Consider the following 23,106-nt stretch of genomic DNA (forward strand, 5'->3'; position numbering starts at 1 on the left):
CGGTATAATAGACGAGTGGCCATCAGATTGAAAGTGCTTTAAAGAAAATATTTCGTAGGCATCATTTATTACAAGCTGGCAACAAGGGGAATCCACATCACCAGCTCTTGCCTCACACAGAATGAAATGTTGCCACGCTGAATTTTGAATTTAAGTGCCAAATTTGACCAAAAAATGGCAAAGTTTTCACGCTTTTACCCAAACATCATATTTTGAAGCTATTCTGTCACTGGGAGATTCAATTTGAATATATTCATTTAAATATTTATTTATTTATAGGACTTTATCCTAACAACATTCATACTCTGGCACTGTTTGATTGAGAGGCCAGATAGTTCCATTGTATAAAATAAGAAACTAACCCTATAATGTTAGTGCCATTTCGGTGAGTCTTTTCCCAGCTCATCCATTTTTCTACCGCATGTTTTCTTTGTAACACACAATAAAGATGTAAAAAGATATCAGTGTTTCCGTTTACGTAGTAGCCAGTAGTAACCTCACCCACAATAAAAGCTTAATGTAATATACAGTAAATCGATACAATTTGGAAATAGTATACTCATTGTGTCTACACTGAGGTAGCGCAGCATTAATTCATCTTCGAGTGATTTTCTTAGCAATCTTCTTTAGGTAATAGCCTACATTTATTTTCTCCAAATAAACTTGAATAGGTATATAATAATAAGAGGAAGAAACCAGCATTTTTGTGTAAAAACGTATAAGGTTTGCCATTTTAATAATAATAATAATAATAATAATAATAATAATAATAATAATAATAATAATAATAATAATAATAGTAATAATAATAATAATAATAATAAATTATTTAAATGCTAGGCCTAACTTATCGATTGGAATCAAAGTAACGAGCAATCGGAAGATGAATCAACAGATCTTCGCGGAAATTTGGACAACAAATTGAAAGAGAAAAAGGAACTGCTGCATTGTTCATAACACTTCTTGGAAGCTTTGCAGATGCCTACAGATCTTTCTTCAAGATGTTTTATTAAACTATCTGAGGTACATAATTATATATTTATATTCCTGTTACTGTTCCGATTGGTGGGTTGTTAAGATTGATTGACCATACAGAAAGGTCCATTATAAATTAAGTAACTAGCCCTATAATGTCGGTGGCATTTCGATTAGCCTTTTCCCAGATCATCTATTTTCAACTAGCACATGTTTTCTTCGTAACATTCAATCAGGATGTAAAAAGATAAGTTTTTCCGTTTGTGGTAGCAGCCCTTCATGTTCTCACCCACATCAAAAGGCTAATGCTATATAAATCATTATAAATAGAACTAATTGTGTTTGCATTGAAGCAGCTTGGCATCAAGTAACCTTCTTATTTACTGACTTCAGGTAATCCATTTATTTTTTTTCCAAATATACATGAATCTATGAATATAGAGGAACAAAAAAATAAAAGACATGACAGCAGGTAGTTGAAAAACAAGTCGCCGGCCTTCTATTTTACTTCTCTTTTTGAAAAATGAATATATGTATTTAATTGTAATTTTTGTTTTTGCACCCACACTGAAAACATACAAAACCAAAATTAATAATACATGTTTTATTAAATAAATACGAAAAATACTAAGCTAACAACTTCTTCGTATGATACTTTCTAAAAAATGACCATATACGATTTAAAACACCTATAAAAATGGGCTGTTTCCAGGAAAATATTTGGGTTTTGGTGCTAAATTCTACCAAAAATGGCAGGTTTGTACTTAAAATGGTATTTTTAGACATTGAATTTTGCCAAAAAAAAAATCATAAAAAATATATTTTTGGCATTTTTTTGGGTCACAAATTATTACAATATGTGTATTCCTGACACAGTTCTGAATGGTCAATTGTGAAGTTTGATTGACACTCCAGAAAGATCAATTACACAATAAGGAACTAAAACTAACCTTATAATTATTAGTGACATTTTGGTGAGCTTTTTCGCAGATCATCCATTTTACACTATAGCAGTATTTTCGATTACGTTACCAGCCAATCATGATCCCACCCACACTAAAAGCATAATGTTATAAATCGATACCATTTGGAAAATAGTACAGTATAGTCCTTGTGCTTGCACTGGGTTTGCGTAGCATCAATTCATCTTCGAGTAATCTTCTTAGCGATCTTCTTCAGGTAATCAATTTTTTTTTTTCTGGAAATAAACTTGAAAGTAAATTAGGTACAATAAGAGAAACAAACATAATTAATTAATTATTTTTCCCCATACAGTTAAGGCAGAAATTATAGACGACACTATTTTAGGTCAGTTTGGTAAACTGATAGACATGAAACGAATATGCATGCCTGATCATCCCCTCGAGGAACATAGCTCAGTCATGTTTATACCTCCATGGTTTAATGGTGGCCAAAATCTCTTAAATAGGCCTTGGTAGTCCAGACAGTGTGAAAATTAATGGATTGTAATTGTAATAATATCCCTATGACTAGACACAGTATGTACAGCATGGTCTTTGAAAGTATAAATGCACAGTAATATTGAATCTGGCTATTTGAGTACAGTATAGTTGTATGCCTAGATATGACATGTGTTGTCTGTAGCAACTGTATGCGCTGATGCTGAACGATATAAACGTTTAGAAATTCTCGGAGACAAATTACGAGTGCTTCAGACACAGTTGTTAATTTACAATTTTACAACTAAAAATTTTTATGACAAAAAAATTCTGTCAATTTACAGACAATGCGCGTATTTTGCTGTATTTTTTTTGCATGACTCATTGGCTGACAAATAAGGATTTTTTTTGTAGAACCGTCTGTAAATCAGTGAAAAGTGTCCCCATCTGTGAAAGTCCCTCCCTGGACCCCCTCTATTTCCAAATCCTAAATCCGCACTGATCTTGTTGTTATCGGGCAAATTGTATCAAATTCAGAGATTTCAAGAGATTTTTGAAATTTCCGTCCCTAGGGGTATGACATTTCTAAAATGCTTGAAAATTCATTCAAGGATCTGCATTTTTACCTTTTACTGTACTTGAGATACATGCATTTCAGGTCGTCTCGCAGTGGCGGATCCAGGAATTCGTAATAGAAGGCCGGGATCACAAATAAAGGGTAAGAAATTGTATGATTAGGGGACCCCTAGATGGCCGAAAATGGCACTGTCGAACATAAACTTTTTATTTTGAAAAATTTAGAGGGGCCTGGGAATGAGTTGGCAGTGTGTACCTACGCATCATTTTGATCTTATCCGACAGCGCTTTTTAAACGTCATAGTGCCTATTTACAGTGTTAGTGCAGCTAGTTGGTATACATGATAACAATTATTAATATTTTAATTACGCTTATTTCAATGCCTAAAATCACGGTGATGTAACCCAGTTCGTCAGATCGTCAGAGATTCGAAACTTACCGGCCTAAAAAAACAGCATAGCTTCACGAAGTGAACATAATTCCATATTTCAGCTTGAGGCAAAATATTGACTTTACTTCGATATTTACTTTGGATTTTTAGCTGTTTTGAACACGTTGCATTGTTTACAGTCACTGAGATTCCCCTGGAGTGACTATGAGGCCATGTAAAGAAAACTAAGTTGTTCATCGTCTCCTCCCTACTTACAAAAAAAATCACCCAACCAATTTTTTTTTTTTGCCAAAACTCACGAAAATATCGTCTTTCCGCCCACAATTCAACTTCGGCTAGGCCAATGTTTTTTTTTTTTTATTTGTTTTTGTGTGTATGTGTGTGTGTGTGTGTATAATTATTTTGTCTTTCACTGTTGTTTGTTCGTACAGGGAGTTGTTAAAGTGATATAAATTCCGCCTTATCAAACACTGGAAGATCGTGAAGTTCAAATGAGGCCTTCCTGTCCATGAGGAATTTGAAAACTGGGCATGTAGGAAGGGGTGGTTTCATTACAGATTAAAAAAATAAATAAATAAATAAAAATAACCTCCCTTCCTACCGACCGATCAACAATTTATTTTACATGGCACAGTTTCAACAACTTTTCAATGTGGTTAGCTGTCCTAATTAATCAGTTTGTGACAGCAAGGCAGACATTATGACCTCTAGACCTTAGAATATATAAATATACACAAGTTGCAGCATAATTAACATATAGTGTCTAATCTCTGCAGAAACTTTGTATTTCAATCTACAGTAATTTTTCAATATGTCAGAAATATATCATTTCTAAAAGAAATGTACAGCAATTAGAAAGGGCCTATAAATTAATCGCCTTACTTCATTTATCCTACCTAAACATATATCCTACCATCCTACCCTTAAAGTCACACATCAAATCCTGCGCTCTTTCTACCCAAATCACCATTAGGCCTAAAATATTACTAACATCGTTCTACTTTTATTTTTATTTTATTAAAATTCGTCTCACAACATAGAATAAACAATAGTAAGCAAGTTGGAGTAAATCAGATGAAAATACACATATACTAGTTCATCTACATACTAATTCAATATAAAGCACTGTGTACACAACGCATCATCTTGTGTTGTGTATTATTTTGATGTATATCTATCATCGTCATCATGCATTAAAATCACTATATATTTTGATGTATTTATTGACGGGAAGATTTTTTTAGTTGGATCTGCTAAAACCATGATATTGTATTTAAATGTTTTCTTTCAAGTGTTTTAGGGTGGATTACTGTATGGTGTTACAAATTCATTATAAACTATTTCTCGGTAGCCACAGATTAAGTTCTGTGCTCGTCTTACCAAAATATCAATTTAATTTTTAAAAATACCAACTTCAACGTCATACCAAGACTATTGGTATTCAGTATGGTACTCAAATCATCGGGCTTTTGGTGTCTGTAGTCTGTAAAAAAAAAAACTGCACTAAAACAACTATATATTTATAGTTTATTTACTTTAAAAGTAGTAGAAAATGTTCAATTAGTTTTGCCAAAACCATAGTCTTTGATGTCTGATAGAATCCCTGTACTGTAATTAAAAACAGACAGAATCCACATCTGGGAGACCCGTTTAAATGTGTTTTCTTAATATCTAAATATTTATTGCTGTGCATGGCGATAACCATTATGATTGACACTAACTGCTGGGAAACAATTGATAATACAGTACTAAATCATGCAAATATCATCATGAATTTATTGGAGATGATATATTTCGCACGATTCTTGCTTGATTGCGTGAGTTCGAGAGTCCTTCCTGCTGATTTTCAGGAAACCCCATTCCAAGACTCTGCAGGAGACTTGGGACTCATGGGGACTAAATTTGGTCTTTAGATTTCTCCATTTAGATGTATATTTAAAAATAATACATTAAATGTTTTAAAATGGATGCAAAGTTACTGCATGCTGTTATTTATTCTTAACACTTCCAACTTGTCTTTCCATTAAAATATTACTAACATTGTCACTAATATTATCTCTTTTTAATAGACACGAAACACCGTACACAATATAGTGCATAGGCTAATATTTAAATTTTGTATACCACAATTTATTTTAGAAAAAATTGCATTATTATCACTACAGGTCTCCCTCCAATTAAAGATTCCCTCCAATTAAAGACCATTTTTCTGCGCTAACATTAGTTGTTCCACCAATTAAAGACGTCTATTTAGAGACCAAAGACCATGGTTTTGGTGAACCCAAATGAAAATGTTCCATCCAATTAAAGAACACTATATAAACTAGTTAGTGATGTTTATTTATTTATTATTTATTTATTATAAATTCGGCATGTTATACAGAATACAAACAGGAAATACAAAAAGATAGGTTAGCGGCATGCCCAGAGAGAAAAATGGGCTGAAGCCCGACACCATGAGTGAATTCTCTCTAAACCACTAACCTGTCAAAGAACAATGAAAAACAAGTATTAAAAAGATTTTTTTTTTACATTTTATACATTTTTTTCAAAAAACAGTACATAATATTCATCTATAGAAGATATTGTAAAGATATGGAAGATAAGCTGCAGTGTTAATGCTATGTTTCAATAATACATTTGTAATAAAGCTTAAAAGATTGTGTTTTTGTGTGTTTTGTGTATACCGTGTAATAATAATGGTAATGGTGAGTTTGTAATATTTTGATGGAAAGTTGCATAAAACAAGTACAGGATTTGATATTTAGATTTCAAAGAAATCCTTTACTAAGAATAAATAACAGTATGCAGTAACTGTACATTCATTCTAAACCAACCGTTTAATTTGTTGTTTCTTAAATCTGCTGAAAATCGAGATAGAAAAGGTTCATTGGTTGACTATTGGATTAACAAGAAAAGAACTGCATCGCAACTAAATTTCCATATACCTCTGGTAGAAATTGCCCAAGTAAAGATGTGATCCTGTCGACCATCTGAACCTTTGATGTCCATGCCTTCTTGAGTCCTCAATCCTGCTCTGCATGATTACCTTTTAAAAGCATCTATCCTGTCGACTGGTTGTGTGCATGAAGTAGCGGAGAGCCAGACAGTTGAGTGTATCAATTAACCTTTTTCAAGACCAATTTCTCGTTTTGCTGTCCGAGATATCCTTTCTTTACTCACCCTACAATTAAACATAGGTTGCAAAGAAGAAAGAAGACCAATTCTTGAACTGGCCGTGTTTTTGTTGCTTTGGTAACCCCTCTGGTCAGTCCAGATTTTTGTTAGTTTGTTCATAGCAGATCTTGCCATTGCCACACGTCACGTCTACCGATCTCCTGTTCACATCCACCGTCCACAATAACAAGTGCTCCAAGGAAGCTGGGTGACTTTTCAACCTCCTTGCCATCTACTATTCAGGGTATTAATATATTTAAACATAAAAGAAATAAATTTAGGTCTAGAGCACAATGAAAAAACCTATAATATTATTAGGTATTGAAAATACTAAACTTTTACCACAAATGTAAATGTTATATCATAAGTAAATGAAACTAATGGAAATTGTGAATATAAAAGAATAATGACAAGCGCTCGTCGTGGATGAGATGGGTAGACGTCAAAAATATAAAAAAAATCGGGATTCAAGAATTCGAAATAGAGTGGGGTCCAGGGAGGGACTTTCACCGAAATATTGGCCAGGGTCCACCCACCTCAGCCGACCCTACCATGGTTGGGGTTGAGGAAAGAATTATAACTATGGCACCTCTAGATGGCAGGAAGTAGCACTCGCAGACTGAAACGGGAATAAAGATAATTCTTGTGAAACCTATATAGAGATGGAATATAAGTTTTGTACATGGAGAGTTATTGACACGCACGATAAGGAAAAAATCTAAAATTACTCAAAAGGCTTATAAGGACGGTTAGAAGGCCTTGCTTGTACTACAAATTAGAAGCAGTCCTAATTGGAAACTGCTCTGATTGGTCAAGTATTTTTGGAGGATGGATTTCTGGAGCATTTGAGAGTGTGTCTTGAATTTTATACGCCGGGAAATGTGGACTTTTTGTAATCTAGTGAGGAGGGGCGATGGATGGGTGCGTACGCACCCGTCGCACTCTTCCCTCCGATCCTGCATACGGGCTTGTACCTTTTCTGGATCCTTGAGCGAGGGAGACCCCGGAACATTTTTTATTTTTAGGGATAATGGATTCATGGAAAAATAATAGGTATATGCAACGTATGTATACCGTTACACACATAATAGGCCTATTTACTGAAATAAGAATGAGAAAATTTACCTGACCATTTTCAAGGGGGAAAGCCTTGAATTTTGAAGAACTTAGAAGCCATTAAAAGCAATTCAGAAGTCGGGAAAGCTTATTTCTCGCCATTTAGAAATCAACATTTTCCCGGGGAGAACCCGAACCTCTCCACCCCTCCTTTCTCTCTGGGTTTTTTAATTCATAGAATTGTTTTCAAGGGGGAAAAACCTTGAATTCAGAAGAAGGCATGAAATGAGACCTCAGAAGTCGGAAAACTCGTTTCCCGCTATCTAAATCAAAAATTTCCCCAGGGGAGAACCCCCAGACTCCCCTTTCTCTTTCGGTTTTATCGATTCATGGAAAACAGAATATGTATGCAACTACTCAATTTGTTTTATGTATGAATACATACACAACAGGCCTGTGTACAGAAATAAGAATGAGAAAGTTTACCTGACCGTTTTCAAGAGGAGAAAACATTTAATTTTGAAGAACTTAAAAGTTATTAAAAGACACCTAGCTTGAAAGTCGGAAAAGCTCATTTTTCGCTATCTAGTAATCCAATTTTTCCTGAGAGGATCCCTGGCTTCTTTGGGGGGCTGTCTCTTATACACATCTAGATGTGTATAAGATTCAAACGGGGCCGCAGAAGTATGGTCTAGGCCCCAAATGAATCTCATGCCTAATGCGTGACTAGATATCAAACCAAATTGCCACACTTTAGTGCTATTGCTATTTTTAGTATATATAATGTTTTCTTCCTGTCTCTTATACACATCTTCGTGCCTCAAAACTGCATTAATGAATTGTAGGTCAAAGATTTCTTTTTATGATTGAACATAGTACCAATAGGGTTAATATAGGCCTAGTTAGTATAACGATGACAATCAACATTTTTTCTTACGCATGGCAGTTAAGAGTAATAATAATATTGCTGTAGACTTTTAGAACGCACAAAGCTGAAAAAAAACTGAAGTTCTTCTTTTATTGAGGTCATAAGTTGAATGATAAATCAGCAGATTTGCAATGAAATAGATTCATAAAGTGTGACAAAAAATTTTAAACCAATCACCTAACAATGATAAATTGAAATATATATTTGCTCAAAAGAGCATGCATATATTTTTAATTGCTTTAAACATGGTTAGAGTTTTTATGTGTTTCATTCCCTAACATAAGCGCGATAGGCAAGATAAAATGACATGAGGTGATTTTGAACTATTTAATTATTCTGTCCATAATATCATCAGTGACAGATTCATTGGAGTGGTAGGGGCGAGCCGGCCCTCCCCTCCTAAAGAGTCAAAATTGTCAAAAAATAGAGAAAAAATCATAAATGTTCTTTTCACAGCCCCAAACCAACAGATTTTTTTTTAAATTTCCGTCTCTAGAGTATGGCCTCACACCTCTTCCCCCTGAAATTTTATTTTCTAAATGCTTGAAAAGGCATTCAGGATCTGCATTTTTCTATTTTACTTGAAAATACATGCATTTCAGGTCGTCTTCCAGTGGCGCATCAAGGAATTTGTAATAGAGAGTGGCTAACAAATAGAAGGTAAGAAATTGTATGATTATGAGACCCCTATGGCTGAAAAGGGTACTGCATATATAAAATTTAGAGGGGCCTGGGCTTGAGCTGACAGTGTGTGTACCGTGCCAGATGCGTCCTTTTGGTCTTATTCGACAGCGATTTTAAAACGACATGGCCTATCTACAGTGTTAGTGCAGCTAGTTGGTGGTATAAGCTTACATGATAACAATTATCTATATTATAATTATTCATATTTCAAAGAGTAAAATCACAGTGATGTAAGTCTAGCGTCGGAGATTCGAAACTTACCGGTCTGAAAAACGGTAATAACAACATAGATCATCAAAGTTTCCATCTCACGCAATGAACATAATTCTATATTTTAGCTTAATTGAGGGGAAAACATCGATTTTAGCTGTTTTGGACACGTTGCATTGTTTACAGTCATTTAGATTCATGTGGATTGACTATAAGACTATAAAAAAAAAAAAGCTGTTGACCGTCCTCTCCCTACTTAAAAAAATGTAATTATTTTGTGTTTTATTTGTTTCTTCGTACAGGGAGTTGTTAAAGTGTATACATTCCACCTGATCAGACACGACACTGAAAGATCGGTAAGTTATTAGGCCTTGCTCACCATGGGGAATTTGAAGACTGGGCATATATGAAGGGGTGGTTTCATATCACTCATGCGTGACCGTTCTACCTGGCGTCCTACGTTCTTTTGCAATACGTAGATTTGGCCAAATTGCGTTCCAGAATCTGTTCGACGAGGTGACCTTAACGTTCTCGCATGCACAGATAACTTTTAGTGATGTCATTACGTTCTACGTCCTACCATCGTCGTGCAATAGAAAGCTCCTTAATTTATCACTTTGTGACAGCATGAAGATATAAAAATAGATATTTTTATACCTCTATGGTTCTAGCAAATTAACATCAGTGGCGGACCGTCAAGGCAAGCAAGGATATGCAGTGCATGTTTGGCCTACTTTGGTATCTAGGATATGAACGTCAGAGCAACGCTTAAATTATGCATAAAAGGGGTCCACTTTAAGAAAAATGGGTCCAGATTTCCCATATTTAGCATAAAATGGGTAAAAGTTTTAAGAAAATGGGTCCAAATTTTTCATATTTTTGCGTAAAATGGGTCAACTTTTAAGAAATTTGGTCCACATTAATTTACGCGTAAAGTGGGTCCACCCCTGATATTTTCTCGCACTGTTTAAACATCTTGGCTACGGCATTGGTTGTGAAATTACGGAAGCCCGTTAGTGCCACCAGTGAATTAAAATTTCAGAGCCACATAATTATCTGGCGCAGCCAATTATATCTGGGGGCCGCCACATAAATATCTGGAGGCCGCCTAATAATTATAATGGTCTTTAATTTGAGGAAAATTTTTCAGTTTGGTCTGCCAAAATCATAGTCTTTGGTCTGTAAATGAAGGGAATCTTTAATTGGAGGGAACTGCTAATTATAAAAGATAGGCATTCAAACGGGGCCGCAGAAGTATGGTCTAGGCCCCAAATGAATCTCATGCCTAATGCGTGACTAGATATCAAACCAAATTGCCACACTTTAGTGCTATTGCTATTTTTAGTATATATAATGTTTTCTTCTCCTCCACATCTTCCTTCATGTGAATTAACTTGCATTTATAGATATGGACGAACAGATTCTAGAGGAAGGCAGTAAGAACAAATATCAGAAATCATGCCGCAGTATCTCCCGGCAGTCGATTTTCAACGTCATCGTTGTTGTTGGACTGTTTTTGTTGTGTTTGTCTGTAATTGTCAAGTTCCAGCAAATCGACTACAAGCTGAAAGGACTTCCGGTAGGAAAAAATTGGTTTATTGTGCTTTCCAGTACCTTGTTTTGTTCTCTTTGATTTCCGTTTTCAATTCCTAGCCAGCTGGCTTTTCTACTTCTATAAGGATGGAGGTGCATGGGTGATGGGATTGCCGAGATTTAACGGGTGCTGGATAGGGTAAATTTTGGCAGTCTTTCGCCAAGTAATTCTCCATTGCTGCAATTCCACCATATAAAATTACATACCGTAAAATTGTTTTGTATAAACATGTTTTTATATAATAAAGGCACTTACAGTCAATGCAATGATGCTTTAGGGATAATAAACAATCAATATGCATTTTCAGAAAGCTTCCTAGCCATAGGCTAGCCAAAGTAATTCAACAGAAGGACGCACACCTCCGCTCTCGAACATAGCGTCTGCATACGGTCCTTTGATCTTTACTGTGGCATCGACAATCCGATACTAGTTGCTAGTACAGCCGTCGTTTATTAGTCTATGCGTGCCATACGTTATATGATGTTAGTTACTACTTTATTAATTTTGGGTACTTCGCAATGTCTGTTACATCTCATTTTTTTGACCGCGAGCTTGTTAAATGGTTCTATAAACTTCAATTTGATTTGTGAAAATTGAAAAGTTATAGCAATTTAAAATACGAATTTTATAAAATTTCATGTTCGTATGTAACATTAAACTCTCATTTTGACAATGTTGGACTAAGGTGCACAAAACGAACATTTGAGTAGATACAGAACATTTATTAATTTTTTCTGCGAAATGTGTTTCATGAACGACAATACACCACAATATCGGTAAAATTAATGTTGAAATGAAGAATATAATTTCAGTCTAATGTTAGTGCAAAATATCATTAGGCCTTTATAATCACCGCACGACGCGCGATTATCATGGCAACTAACACGCACGTGGGTATATCGTCATGTACGCTGACGGTTTATGGTCTGGTTGCTATGTTTTTGTGACGTTCAACGTGTAGGGACGCACTAGCGCCTAGAATGTAGATGCTAAAGTTATAACCTTTGATGTCCAGAGATGTGCGTCCTTCTGTTTAATTGTTTCGGGCTAGTTAAGAATAGATAATTAAAAATAAACTTATTACACCCTGATTTCCAGACGCCAGATCACGAAAAAAAGTCCGAAGCACCGACTACTAGTTGTGACATTCAATGTAAGTTTGACTTGACTTAAGCTCTGATAAACTCGCACACTATTAAGCAATTAGTAGAGCTCTGCATAGTACACTATAGGAAAATTATTGTACGAAGGTTAGATTTAATGCTTGAAAAATTTTCCTGAGGGCCTGCAATGCCGGAATGCATTAAATCTAACCTAAGTATAATAATTTTCCGTTTACTGCACGATGCATGCTCTACTAATTGCTTTATAAGTCAATCACCGTCTTTTAATTTTAGTTTTTTATAACCAACTGTTGTAGCAGTAATCGGTTGCTATAGTGATATGATCAGTATACGTGTGCGTATTTACATTTAGCTGTGCGTATGCTGATTTTTGCTCCTGCAGTACGCGTTGAACTCATCTACACATCAGCAGTACAGTACGGATACGATGAATAAGTATTGTGTTAAAAGCACTTGTTTGTATCGGGTTCTAAAGCTCGTTTTACGAAAGTAATTTTCAATTACAATTCTATTTTTATCGCAGTGCACGATGAATTCGCGGTGACGAAAAAAATGAGGATGCCGACATTCGGGTCTAATATGACATCATGTCCATGGGCACATCACACAAATTTGTTACATTAAACTTAATGGACAAATACATGTGATATGCCCATTTGGGTGTATGGTACATCAATTGGAACATTAATATTACTTCGTTGTAGATTTGAAGAAATATTTGGCAATTTAGCTTTCGTTAGTAGTTTAACTTTCGTTTATCAATTAATAATTGTACTTCAATTGAGGTTCAGCCACCTCAGTTTTATGCCATGAGGCTTCGAGAGTGGAGCGCATCATTTGGAACACATTTCCAATAAACAAATCTCTTTAAGCCATATTCAACGAACGTAGAATTTGCAGAAGCCTTGCACAATTTCGATTTACACTTTACTATTGCCTAATGAAACCTACACAAACAAGTTCTGATGCATTCTCGTCACTTATTCTACGAAATCTTTTCCCAGGTAGGTCTACTTTAACCTTTTCCTATTCTTGCGCAACTACCATCATAACATTTTATTATATCATTATTATTGTTATTCAAAAATTCCGCAACCTATGGGTAGCGATCAAATGTTTGGGTCGCGAAAAAAAAAATGATGGGTCGCATAACCTCTTCAGATCGTGAAAACTTTACTTACCACGAACGAAAACAAATTAAAGTACAGTAAACGAAAGTGCAATTTAAGTGTGACAAGTGCTTCACTTTACTTTTGTTATGCGTACGTACGTTATCACAGTTTCATGTTAAAATATACTAGGCCTATCAAAAAATGTGTACCTCAGGTATGACAACCTTAAAGTATTAGTTTTGTTAATTTCAATGTGTTATGCTTTCAGTTGCAAATTATAATGAGAAAACATTTTAAATTTAATGTGTTTATGTCTCCGCATAACCCATACATTTCTAGCAGCACTAGGAATTTATATTAAAATGTCTGTTAATCATTAAATTTTAAAAGTCTTTAACTTATTTTAAAAAATAACTTAACGTAATTTTGTTAAATGAGTAATTCAGTTATATATTCATTTTTATGGGTTTTACATAGTGATTTTGTGAGTGATAATATATTTTAATCAATTCGCAAAAGAATCAAATGGGTGTTCTTCCAGCTATTCCTCGCACGTATAAAACGAATGGCGTTTTATTGACTTTGAATTCGATTCGATTCGATTCGATTCTTAATAATAATAATAATAATAATAATAATAATAATAATAATAATAATAATAATACTAATACTAATAATAATAATAATAATAATAATAACGACAACGACAACGACAACGACAACGACAACGACAACGACAACGACAACAACAACAACAACAACAACAATAATAATAATAATAATAATAATAATAATAATAATAATAATAATAATAATAAAGATTTATAAAGCGCACATCTCCACCAAAGGTGCTCAAGGCGCATAGACATTTAAACCAACAAGATCCAAATAATTCCCAGAAGAATTTTCAGTAAAATCCAAATACCAATTATCCCATCGAGGCAATGTTGCTCCCCATATAAGTATACGCAGATACCCAAAGGCAGTATGTTGAGCATCAGCACCTTCCACCCCAGGATAAGCCCGGGGCTCCACTACCGTGCACTGCAACAGGAGCTGCATTGCGTCGACAGAGAAAAGTGGTATCATGTGTTTTTTTGTTGTTTTTTTTTTTAATCTTTTTTTTTGTGAGTAATACAAATTCAACAGAGAAACATCAAGGTTGTTTATACGCCTCGGTGAAAAACCAAATTAATTCCAGAAAAATTTCAAGCAGAATCCGCATACCAAATTATCCCATCGAGGCAGTGTTGCTCCCCATGTAAGTATGCGCAGATACTCAAAGGCAGTATGTTGAGCATCAGCACCTTCCACCCCGGGATAAGCCCAGGGCTCCACTAATTCAACAGAGAAGCATCAAGGTTCTCTATACGCCTCGGTGAAGAGATGTAATTTTAAAGTTTAAAGATCTAATGTGTTTGACCGAACAGGGCAAAGCGTTCCAAAGACGTGGAGCAGCAATACTAAAAGCTCGATCCCCGTAAGAGTGATGGGACTTAGGCTAGTGTAAAAATAGTTTGTCACAAGAGCGCAAGTTACGCCCAGGAATATAAAGCCGAATCATGTCGGCAACATAGTCAGGAGCCTAACCATTTAAACATTTAAAAAAACTATTAATAATATCTTAAAAACAATGTGGTGTGATTTCATAGTAGTTGTTATGTGTGAGTACTTAGGTGACTTAGTAACTACACGTGCAGCAGCATTTTGAATGAGTTGAAGCCGTTGGATTTGTTTTTGAGGAAGTCCAAACAAGAGCGAGTTACCCATGTCAAGGCGTGAAGTAACAAACGAGTGAGCAAGTTGCTCAGCAGCTGCATTGTCAATGCTTCTAATGTTACGTAAATAAAATGAAGATGTTGAAATGATATTTGAAATATGCCTACTCATTGTCATATTAGCATCCAAAGTAACACCAAGATTTCTGACCTGCGCTGCAGAGCCTATTAGGGTTTCCACAATAACTAAATTACTCAGTGGAAGTTTTTCCAACTGTTGGCGAGACCCAATAAGTATGTATTCAGTTTTGTAGTCGTTGAATTTTAGAAAATTTTGCTTCATCCAAAGACGTAACTCTTAAATGCAATTTTCGAGTGATTCTAGAGAGAGGTTAAGTTGCGTCATGGACGGCTTAAACGAGAGGTAAATCTGAGTATCGTCAGCATAAACATGGTAGGACAGGTTATACAGTATTTGCAAATTATATCCCGAATAGGTAGGATATAAACTGTGAACCATTGTGGCCCAAGAACAGATCCTTGAGGAAAAGAAAAATTTAAGGAACTTTCCTGGGAGAAAGCGTCCCCAATACATATATGCTGACGTCTGTTGGTCAGATAAGATCGACGCCATTCCAATGCACGACCTTCGACTCCAATGTGCTTACTTAATCTACGGAGCAAAACATTATGGTCAACAGTGTCGAAAGCTGCACTTAAATCTAATAGAACTAAAGCAGTAAGTTTGCCATCGTCCATTGCACGTAGGATGTCGTTGCTAATTCTAAGTAAGGCTGTTTCAGTGCTATGATGTGCTTTGTAAGCAGATTGGAACAAATCAAGTAAAGTATGTTCTTTAACATGGGCCAATAATCGTTTAGACACAACCTTTTCAATTATCTTACCAAGAAAGCTTAAATTAGAAATAGATCTGTAATTTTTGAGAACCTCAGAATCTAGGCTGGGGTTTTTCAAAGTAGGAAAAACATGCGCAACTTTCAAAGCATCAGGAAAAGACCCATTCTCAAGAGATTTATTTACTATATTTGTTATGATAGGAATAAAGGCATCATGACAAGACTTTATCAATGAAGTAGGTACCGGGTCAAGTCGACAAGATTTCAAAGGCGAACTTCTAGCAATGTCACTTATTTCCACCTCATGCAGGATCAAACTCAGAAAGCAATATAGACCTAGATATTTCCTCTGCACCAATCACATTAGAATCACCAGTAGCATCACTCAAATGATTTTGAGCAAAAGAACTACGAATATTTTGGATTTTGTTCTCAAAAACCACAGAGAACTTATGTGCCAGAGCTTGATTTGATACAGAAGAAGGAAGAACCGTAGACTTTGAGCGGTGAAGGAGGTTGTTAACTATGTTAAAGAGCTTTTTCTGATCACCAGAGCAGTCCCTAACAAGGGCAGAATAATACATGGTTTTAGCTTTATCAACCATTTCATTTCCTAAACATCTTTGGTCACAGTACTTCTGCCTGTTAGAATGAGTCTTAGATTTCATCCATTTTCTTTCCAGTTGACGTTTTTCTTGCACAACGAATCTCATCTGTAAACCACGGTTTAGAAGCTTTGGGTTTAATTATTTTCGTATTAAAAGGAGCGTGTTCATCTAAAACTGCTTTCAGTGCAGTAAATCTACCAACAAGCTCTTGTAAATTACAATTATCGGAAACCCGAGCAAGAATATCCATTTTAAAATTCTTAATATTAATCAGGTTTAAATTTCGTTTTTTAATAAAAGTTTTAGGCATAGCAGGTTTTTTAAGGTCAAGTTTTCACATTATCGCAAAATGGTCAGAAAGACCAGGATGTACACGTACATCAGACAGCAATTCAACATCTCGGGTGATGATAAGGTCAAGACAATGCTTTAAAGCTTTAAAATTATTAGCAGCAATATCATTGTCATCATCCATATGGATATTAAAATCTCCACATAAGACAATTTCAGAAGGGTGAATAAGGTGATCAAATATCATCTTTTCAAAGTCATTGGTGAACAGGGAGTACCGGGACCGCCCGTTCCGCCTGGCCCACAGGTTATATTACTATTGTACTTGAATCTTTACCGATTCTTGCACAAACACTGTCATAACTGTGCGGAGTGAGTTGTTGATAGTAAGCTGCATGTCCGGAGGTGAAATGCATTATGAGTAGATTTCCCACACAATTAAACATTTGTAAGTGTAATGAGATTAGTCTACAGGATTTCGTGCTTCGAACAGGTCACTCCTTTCTTAAAAGCAACCTATTGATGGAGAAAGTCTACCTTTTTAGCAAGGTTTGCCTAAGTTGAAACCAGAGGTGGGAGGCCTCCTCCCGTCGGAGAGAAAACCACAATTCGTCGGGGAGAAAAGAAAATGTAAACAAATTATTGATATGTTTTACATATTAATAGACTCTAAAATGGATTAAATAAGCCTTTGAAAACCTTAAATTGTCATTTGGGGGGGGGGCTACATTCATGGACCACTTTTGGAAAGCTTTTAGCGACGCCCGTCCACGCCCACATTTTCACGTCGGAGACATCAATCCCCTCCTCTTATTATATATGTCCATTTTTATTGATCTATTCTACGTCAGAGTTTATATTTAATTAATTGTTTAAGTATTTATTTGAAAATATATTACATGAAGGAATGTAATCGTTAAACGTAATAATAATGTTTAATAATATTTAAATAAAAATAAAATAATAAATGAATAATGGACACAAAGTAAAACCAAGGCAACATATATATACAGCCCAGGTGTGAATGCAAATAGTGGAACAGGAGCAACGCCTACTCGATTGTATAATATTATATGACGGCATTCTCAGTTAAAGTTACACACACAAAATATTTTGCCAATGTTAACGCGTCCACTGCGCAGCTCTTGCTAGACAGTACTAGTCGGTGACTTCGTGGTACAAGATCGGAGATCTAAAGATACAATCTCTACCGTCAAGGGCGTCGAGTGGGAGGGGGTAGGGACGATTTGGAAAATAAACAAGTCTTGGGCCGCACAGTGGGCCAGACTGAAGTCAAAGTGTGCCAAAATTAATCACTCATTGCAGAAGCAAATCTAATCGAATACAAGACTTATCTAGAGGTTTTCATACCCGTAGATTTCAATAAAAGCATTTTCAAATCTATATGACGTCATTTTTGTACTGTTTTCTGATTGGACGGTGTCAGTTTTCATTGTAATACCAAAACAAGTTCATATTGCAATGATTTTTTAAATGTTTAAGGAGGTTTGGGACAAAAGAACTTCTGTGGGAAACTTTTTATATTTTCCATGACGTCATCAAAATACATTTTTCTGATTGGACGGGGCCAAAAGTGTTTTAGGCATAGGCCAACATTAAAATTTCTATTGTTAATCTTACAGTGAATATAGCTGGTTTTTTTTTTTAATAAATCGAAATCGAAATCAAAATTTATAATACCAGACAACCTAATTTTACATTTTTAAAATTTAAAATGTGTTTACATTTGAGATTCCATGGAATTATTAGACATTAGGCCTACACCAATATCATGATATAGGGTATTATTTCCGTCCTCAATCATATTAGGCCTATATTGTAAAAGTATCGATAATGGTCGTTTTATATTTTTTTGATAATTCTCAGTGTGAACGAGGAGGCTTTGAAGAGGAACTTTTGCTATCGTCTTTAACAGGTATACTGTACCACCAGGCAATGCTTTTTTGCTACTCTTATTTTGGTGTAAGGAGGCGTCTCATTTTACTATAGAGCTACAAAGATGGACAATGTTTCATCTGTCGTGAACGATTCCGGTTTGCTCCTCAGGGGTGACGCCAGCAGGGGGAGGGGAAGGGAAGGGTCCCCGTCGAAGAGAGGTCTCTCTACCCCCCTCCCCGGCGTTGGGGAGATAAACTACAATTCGTCAGGGAGAAATAAAATGTGTATGTATTTTCTACATATTAGTAGACTTTAAAATCGATTCTTCTTGAACGCCCCTTGGAATGCTGCATAAAGAAGTTCAGTGCGTACATCTTATGTCAACATCTCTTGTACTTTATCCTTGTGCAAACTCTCTGGAAAGATCCTCCCATACTTCGATAGGACGTCCCGGTTTGGGTTGTTTTTAAGTCTCTTGTGGGTTTTCTGCTGGTGTGGAAAGAATGTCTCTGTTCTGTGTTAAAACATTAGTAACTTCATCAGAAAATGGAATCCTGTTGTCTAGCCACGAGTTATTTTCTTTAGAAATCCGGCAAACACGTGTTAACGTTCTTTTAACTTTCTTGGCCAATGTTGTGGTTAGGTATGTCACAAAATAACGTTTACACAACGTTGAAGGAACGTGCAAAAGTTGTGAAATTATGTTCAGTACGTATTTATGGTTCTACAAAATAATGTTTCCAACAGAAAACTGTAACGTTATCATAACGTATTATTATTTGCTGGGGGAAGGTCGTTACTACTCGCGTAGTAGCTCAACTCTCCTTAACTTGAAACAGGAAGCTTTTCAAAGTCTTGGATGTCTTTGAATAAAGTTTAAAACAATTGACGCCTAGATATAGGCCTGCTTGTAGATATCATCTTCATTATGATATATGATGTTTGGATTATTAGGCTGCTCAAAATGTAATAAAGTATTCTAAACAGCAACACAATATTAGAAGATTTGCTACTGTTAAATCACGAGCAGTTTGTAAACCAGTTCATTTCCCACGCTTTGAATGAACTGGTTGAGTAGACCCGCGTACATCCCTCTGATCTGCGGTTTGCTCTAATTAAATTATGTCTCAAATATACGAAAACAAGACTAATAAAAGTGCGTCTAGCTCGAAAAGTTGCAAGTAGCAGCTAAATTTGGTACCATCATAAAGCTAAGGCTATACTGAAGATGGTGATGTAAAAATTAAAGCATGAATCCACATGAATCTAAACTTTCTCTCCTACTTTTCTAAAAATAGATTTATGAATATTTTTTCAGTGTCGTTTAAACAACGATTTATTATTGATGCAAACTTCAAATGTAAATCAAAACATATATTTGTGTTCACCAATTTATATACAAGAAACGTGTACATTTTGAAGTAATTCCGAATTGTCTGTAAGAAAAAAAAAACGTGTTTTGATATAATGTAGTAAATTATAGCATTTGAAATATTTATAGAGAAATTTCAGCAATTTGTTGAAAAATACTACCCTTAAAATTCGTTTAAATGTAAAATATTTTCAGGATTGATTCACCAGGGTATACCCATCTTCAATCATGGGAAAAAGTGTAAAATCCATACTCACCAAAATGGACTTTTGGCACACTTTGATTTCGCCCCGGCCCACTGTGGGCCGGAGGCCCAGGCCTCGGACGGGGCCAGGCGACCGCATAAACCCCCAGTGGGTTTTCAGTCGCTCTGCCGTATATAGACTTTTATAAGTCGTACCTAATTGATTAGATACAATCAACATAGCAATGAAATGCAATTACATTTATTTTAAAACTACATTTTCAAAATACCGAGGCGGATCCAATAATTTAAAATAGAGGGTTCCATTGAAGGACTTTTACTTTCGGTACCTTTTAATCGAAGCTCGACCTCGCCCACTTTGCTTTCGTCGGGGAAATCTGACACCTCGTCGGGGGCACTGGCCCCCTTGTCGGGGACCTCGTCCACCGTCGGGCAAATCCTGGCGCCACCCCTGTTTGTGATGTGGAAAGTGAGCATTTTACATGGATGGTTATTTTCATGCCTTATTACATGAGATATCAAGTTTACTTGTTTTTGTAGAAATCTGATATTGTTTTAGTGTCTGTAAGTGTGTGTAGTGAGTAGTTGGTAAGAATGAAGACCCAATCAATGTTTTCAGCAATTTTTTTCTCGTTTGAAAGTGAGTTTCAGCGTTTGAAACCATTTGCAACCATATTACTTAGGATGTAATTACAGGTGGAGTTCATTAGGGCGCCTAACTTGACATCCGTAGGTAGGTCTAAGTCTCGAGCGTATAAGGGAGTTCATGTAGCTGATTCTTAAACTAAGAGGGATATGAGAATTGTTCAGTAACTGTTGATGTTCAGCAAAAACGTAGCAACACGATGTTCGACCTCTCTCGAACCGATGTTGGTGTCATTTATGTGTTCCAAACACTAAATATTTAAAATATTTCGTGTTTTCCACTTCCTTTCCTTTAATTTGCAGAATGGGTATGGTCCCTCCTTATAGAATTGAGCCATTAATGAAGCGGAACATTCACATTTAAGTATTGTAACTAATAATCAAATGGGACTATAATAATTAAATCATAAATCCATTGATTGATTGATTGATGCATCAAAAAGTAAATTATTTACGTTATTAATTAGTATCTATAAAAGGCTTAGATACAAACAAGTTAGAAAATACGAAAGGACCTGATAGAGGTGCGATTGTCAAATAAATACTGAATTAATATATTAAACCAGTGGCGGATTTAAAGGCAGGGCCTTTCCCCAACTCCCTAATTTTTAAAATTCAACAAAATTTTGAAAAAAAAAAAAAAAAAAAAAGGTTTACTCAAATTGTAGTCTAAGAGTTCCATTTTCGGCCGTCCAGAGGTGCCATAATCATAAATATTCTTACTTCAGCCCCAACTACGATGGGGCTGAGGCAGATAGACCGTCCATCTGTGAATGTCCTTCTCTGGGCCCCATCTATTTAAAAATCCTGGATATGCCACTCTAAACTTTGATACCTATGTTATTAATCCTTTCAGCACATTTAAATAAAAGGAAGTAAAGCTCAAACTTTTCATGTTTACTTCATATTTTATTGTTTATGACCAAGTGAAATTAGGCACTCTATAATCGATTGAATTAGTTCTCTAGTCCGTTAAAAGGCCGTAGAACATATTTGCTGCGAAGCAGCCAATTCATATTCTTGACAGCAATTTGACCTCTGAAAGGTCATTGTTTGTCAAAAAACGAGTGCCTAAGGGCATGTTTCTGCTGAAGAACGCCAAAAAAAAAAACACGTTTTTTTAAAAAACGGTTCGGAAAGTGTTTGTAAACAAAAACTGGGTTGTAACCAATTTTTGACAGGAAAAACGGTTTTCTATATGTGTGGTCGTTGTTGCGATGACGTCATTCCCAGAACGCGGTTCGTACGGCGGAAATGAGGTCGATCGGCCGGCTGAACTAGGGCTAGGCCTATGGCGGTAATGTAGTATAGTATTCTCCCTGCTACAGTGCTAGTCTATGGCCTAGTTTCATACAACATTACAACATGACGACAAGACTTACGTACCATCGGCAACAGTGTGTTGAATCCCGCCTTTCATCACATAGGGGGGATCGTGCATGTCACGACCCCCCAGAATATTGTCCAACATGTCATAATACGGACAAGTTTGCCTGTCATTACCGGACCTACCATTATGGTCCTTCGCTAGCGTGTACGCCCGTCGCAAACGCTTAAGCTTGTTGGTTACTTGAACCGTTGTCAACTTTACACCGAACTCCTCTTCGACTTTTTTTACTGTGCGTATCACTCTTGCTTCCTATTAATCTTCCCCCTACTTTCTCCTCTCCCCACAAAGTTATAACCAATTTTGTAATTTCGTCGTTCCACATTTTCGCGCGGTTGTGTTGCTTTGGAAATTCGTGTGGAGTTTTGACACCGCGAGGTCAAATCGCGACTGGTATTTGGTTGCAGCTAAAAAGTGCTTCCCCCAAAAAAAAAACGGTTTTCCCCATAAAAAACTTTTTTTTTCTATCGGACACGGAATGGATTGCGTTTTTTCGAACCGTTTTTTTCGATCGGAAAAAACCGTTTTTCTGTCAGTGGTACCATTTCTACTAGCAGAAAAAAAAAACGTTTTTTTTTTTAACCGTTTTAAAAAACGTTTTTTCTTGCCAGCAGAAACATGCCCTAAGACGACTGAAAAGCGGAGTTTCCTTCTTTCGTTCTGCCGGGTAAAATCAATTACTTTAGGCGACGTTTAACCTACTCGTACCAACGTCCGCATGTCGCGCTAGCTTTATCCTACTCTAGGCATAGACTAGCTAGGATGGTATAGGCCTAGCCTTGAAGACGAAGGTCCCAATGAAAAACAACGTCGCTCTTTGATAGCTAACATTGTCTATTTAACATCACAATAATTCATTATTAGACCTATAGTTGTTTTTTGAATTGTACTCCACA

General features: G+C 35.9%; 1 protein-coding gene across 1 annotated transcript in view; it reads left to right on the forward strand.

Moving 5' to 3' along the window:
* Positions 1-2,100: 2,100 nt before the first annotated feature.
* LOC117108119 (contactin-associated protein-like 2) overlaps positions 2,101-23,106 on the forward strand; it is a 31,117-nt gene continuing 10,111 nt past the window's right edge. The window contains exons 1-5 of the mRNA XM_033250063.1: positions 2,101-2,154; positions 9,107-9,164; positions 9,701-9,754; positions 10,805-10,977; positions 12,091-12,145. Of these exons, the coding sequence (XP_033105954.1) occupies positions 10,807-10,977; positions 12,091-12,145 (226 nt within the window). The 5' untranslated portion in view covers positions 2,101-2,154; positions 9,107-9,164; positions 9,701-9,754; positions 10,805-10,806. The remainder of the gene's footprint in view (positions 2,155-9,106; positions 9,165-9,700; positions 9,755-10,804; positions 10,978-12,090; positions 12,146-23,106) is intronic.

Source organism: Anneissia japonica, unplaced genomic scaffold (genome assembly GCF_011630105.1).
Source record: "Anneissia japonica isolate Jap-2015-1 unplaced genomic scaffold, ASM1163010v1 scaffold288284_len1145801_cov181, whole genome shotgun sequence".
In the NCBI taxonomy this organism is placed as follows: domain Eukaryota; kingdom Metazoa; phylum Echinodermata; class Crinoidea; order Comatulida; family Comatulidae; genus Anneissia; species Anneissia japonica.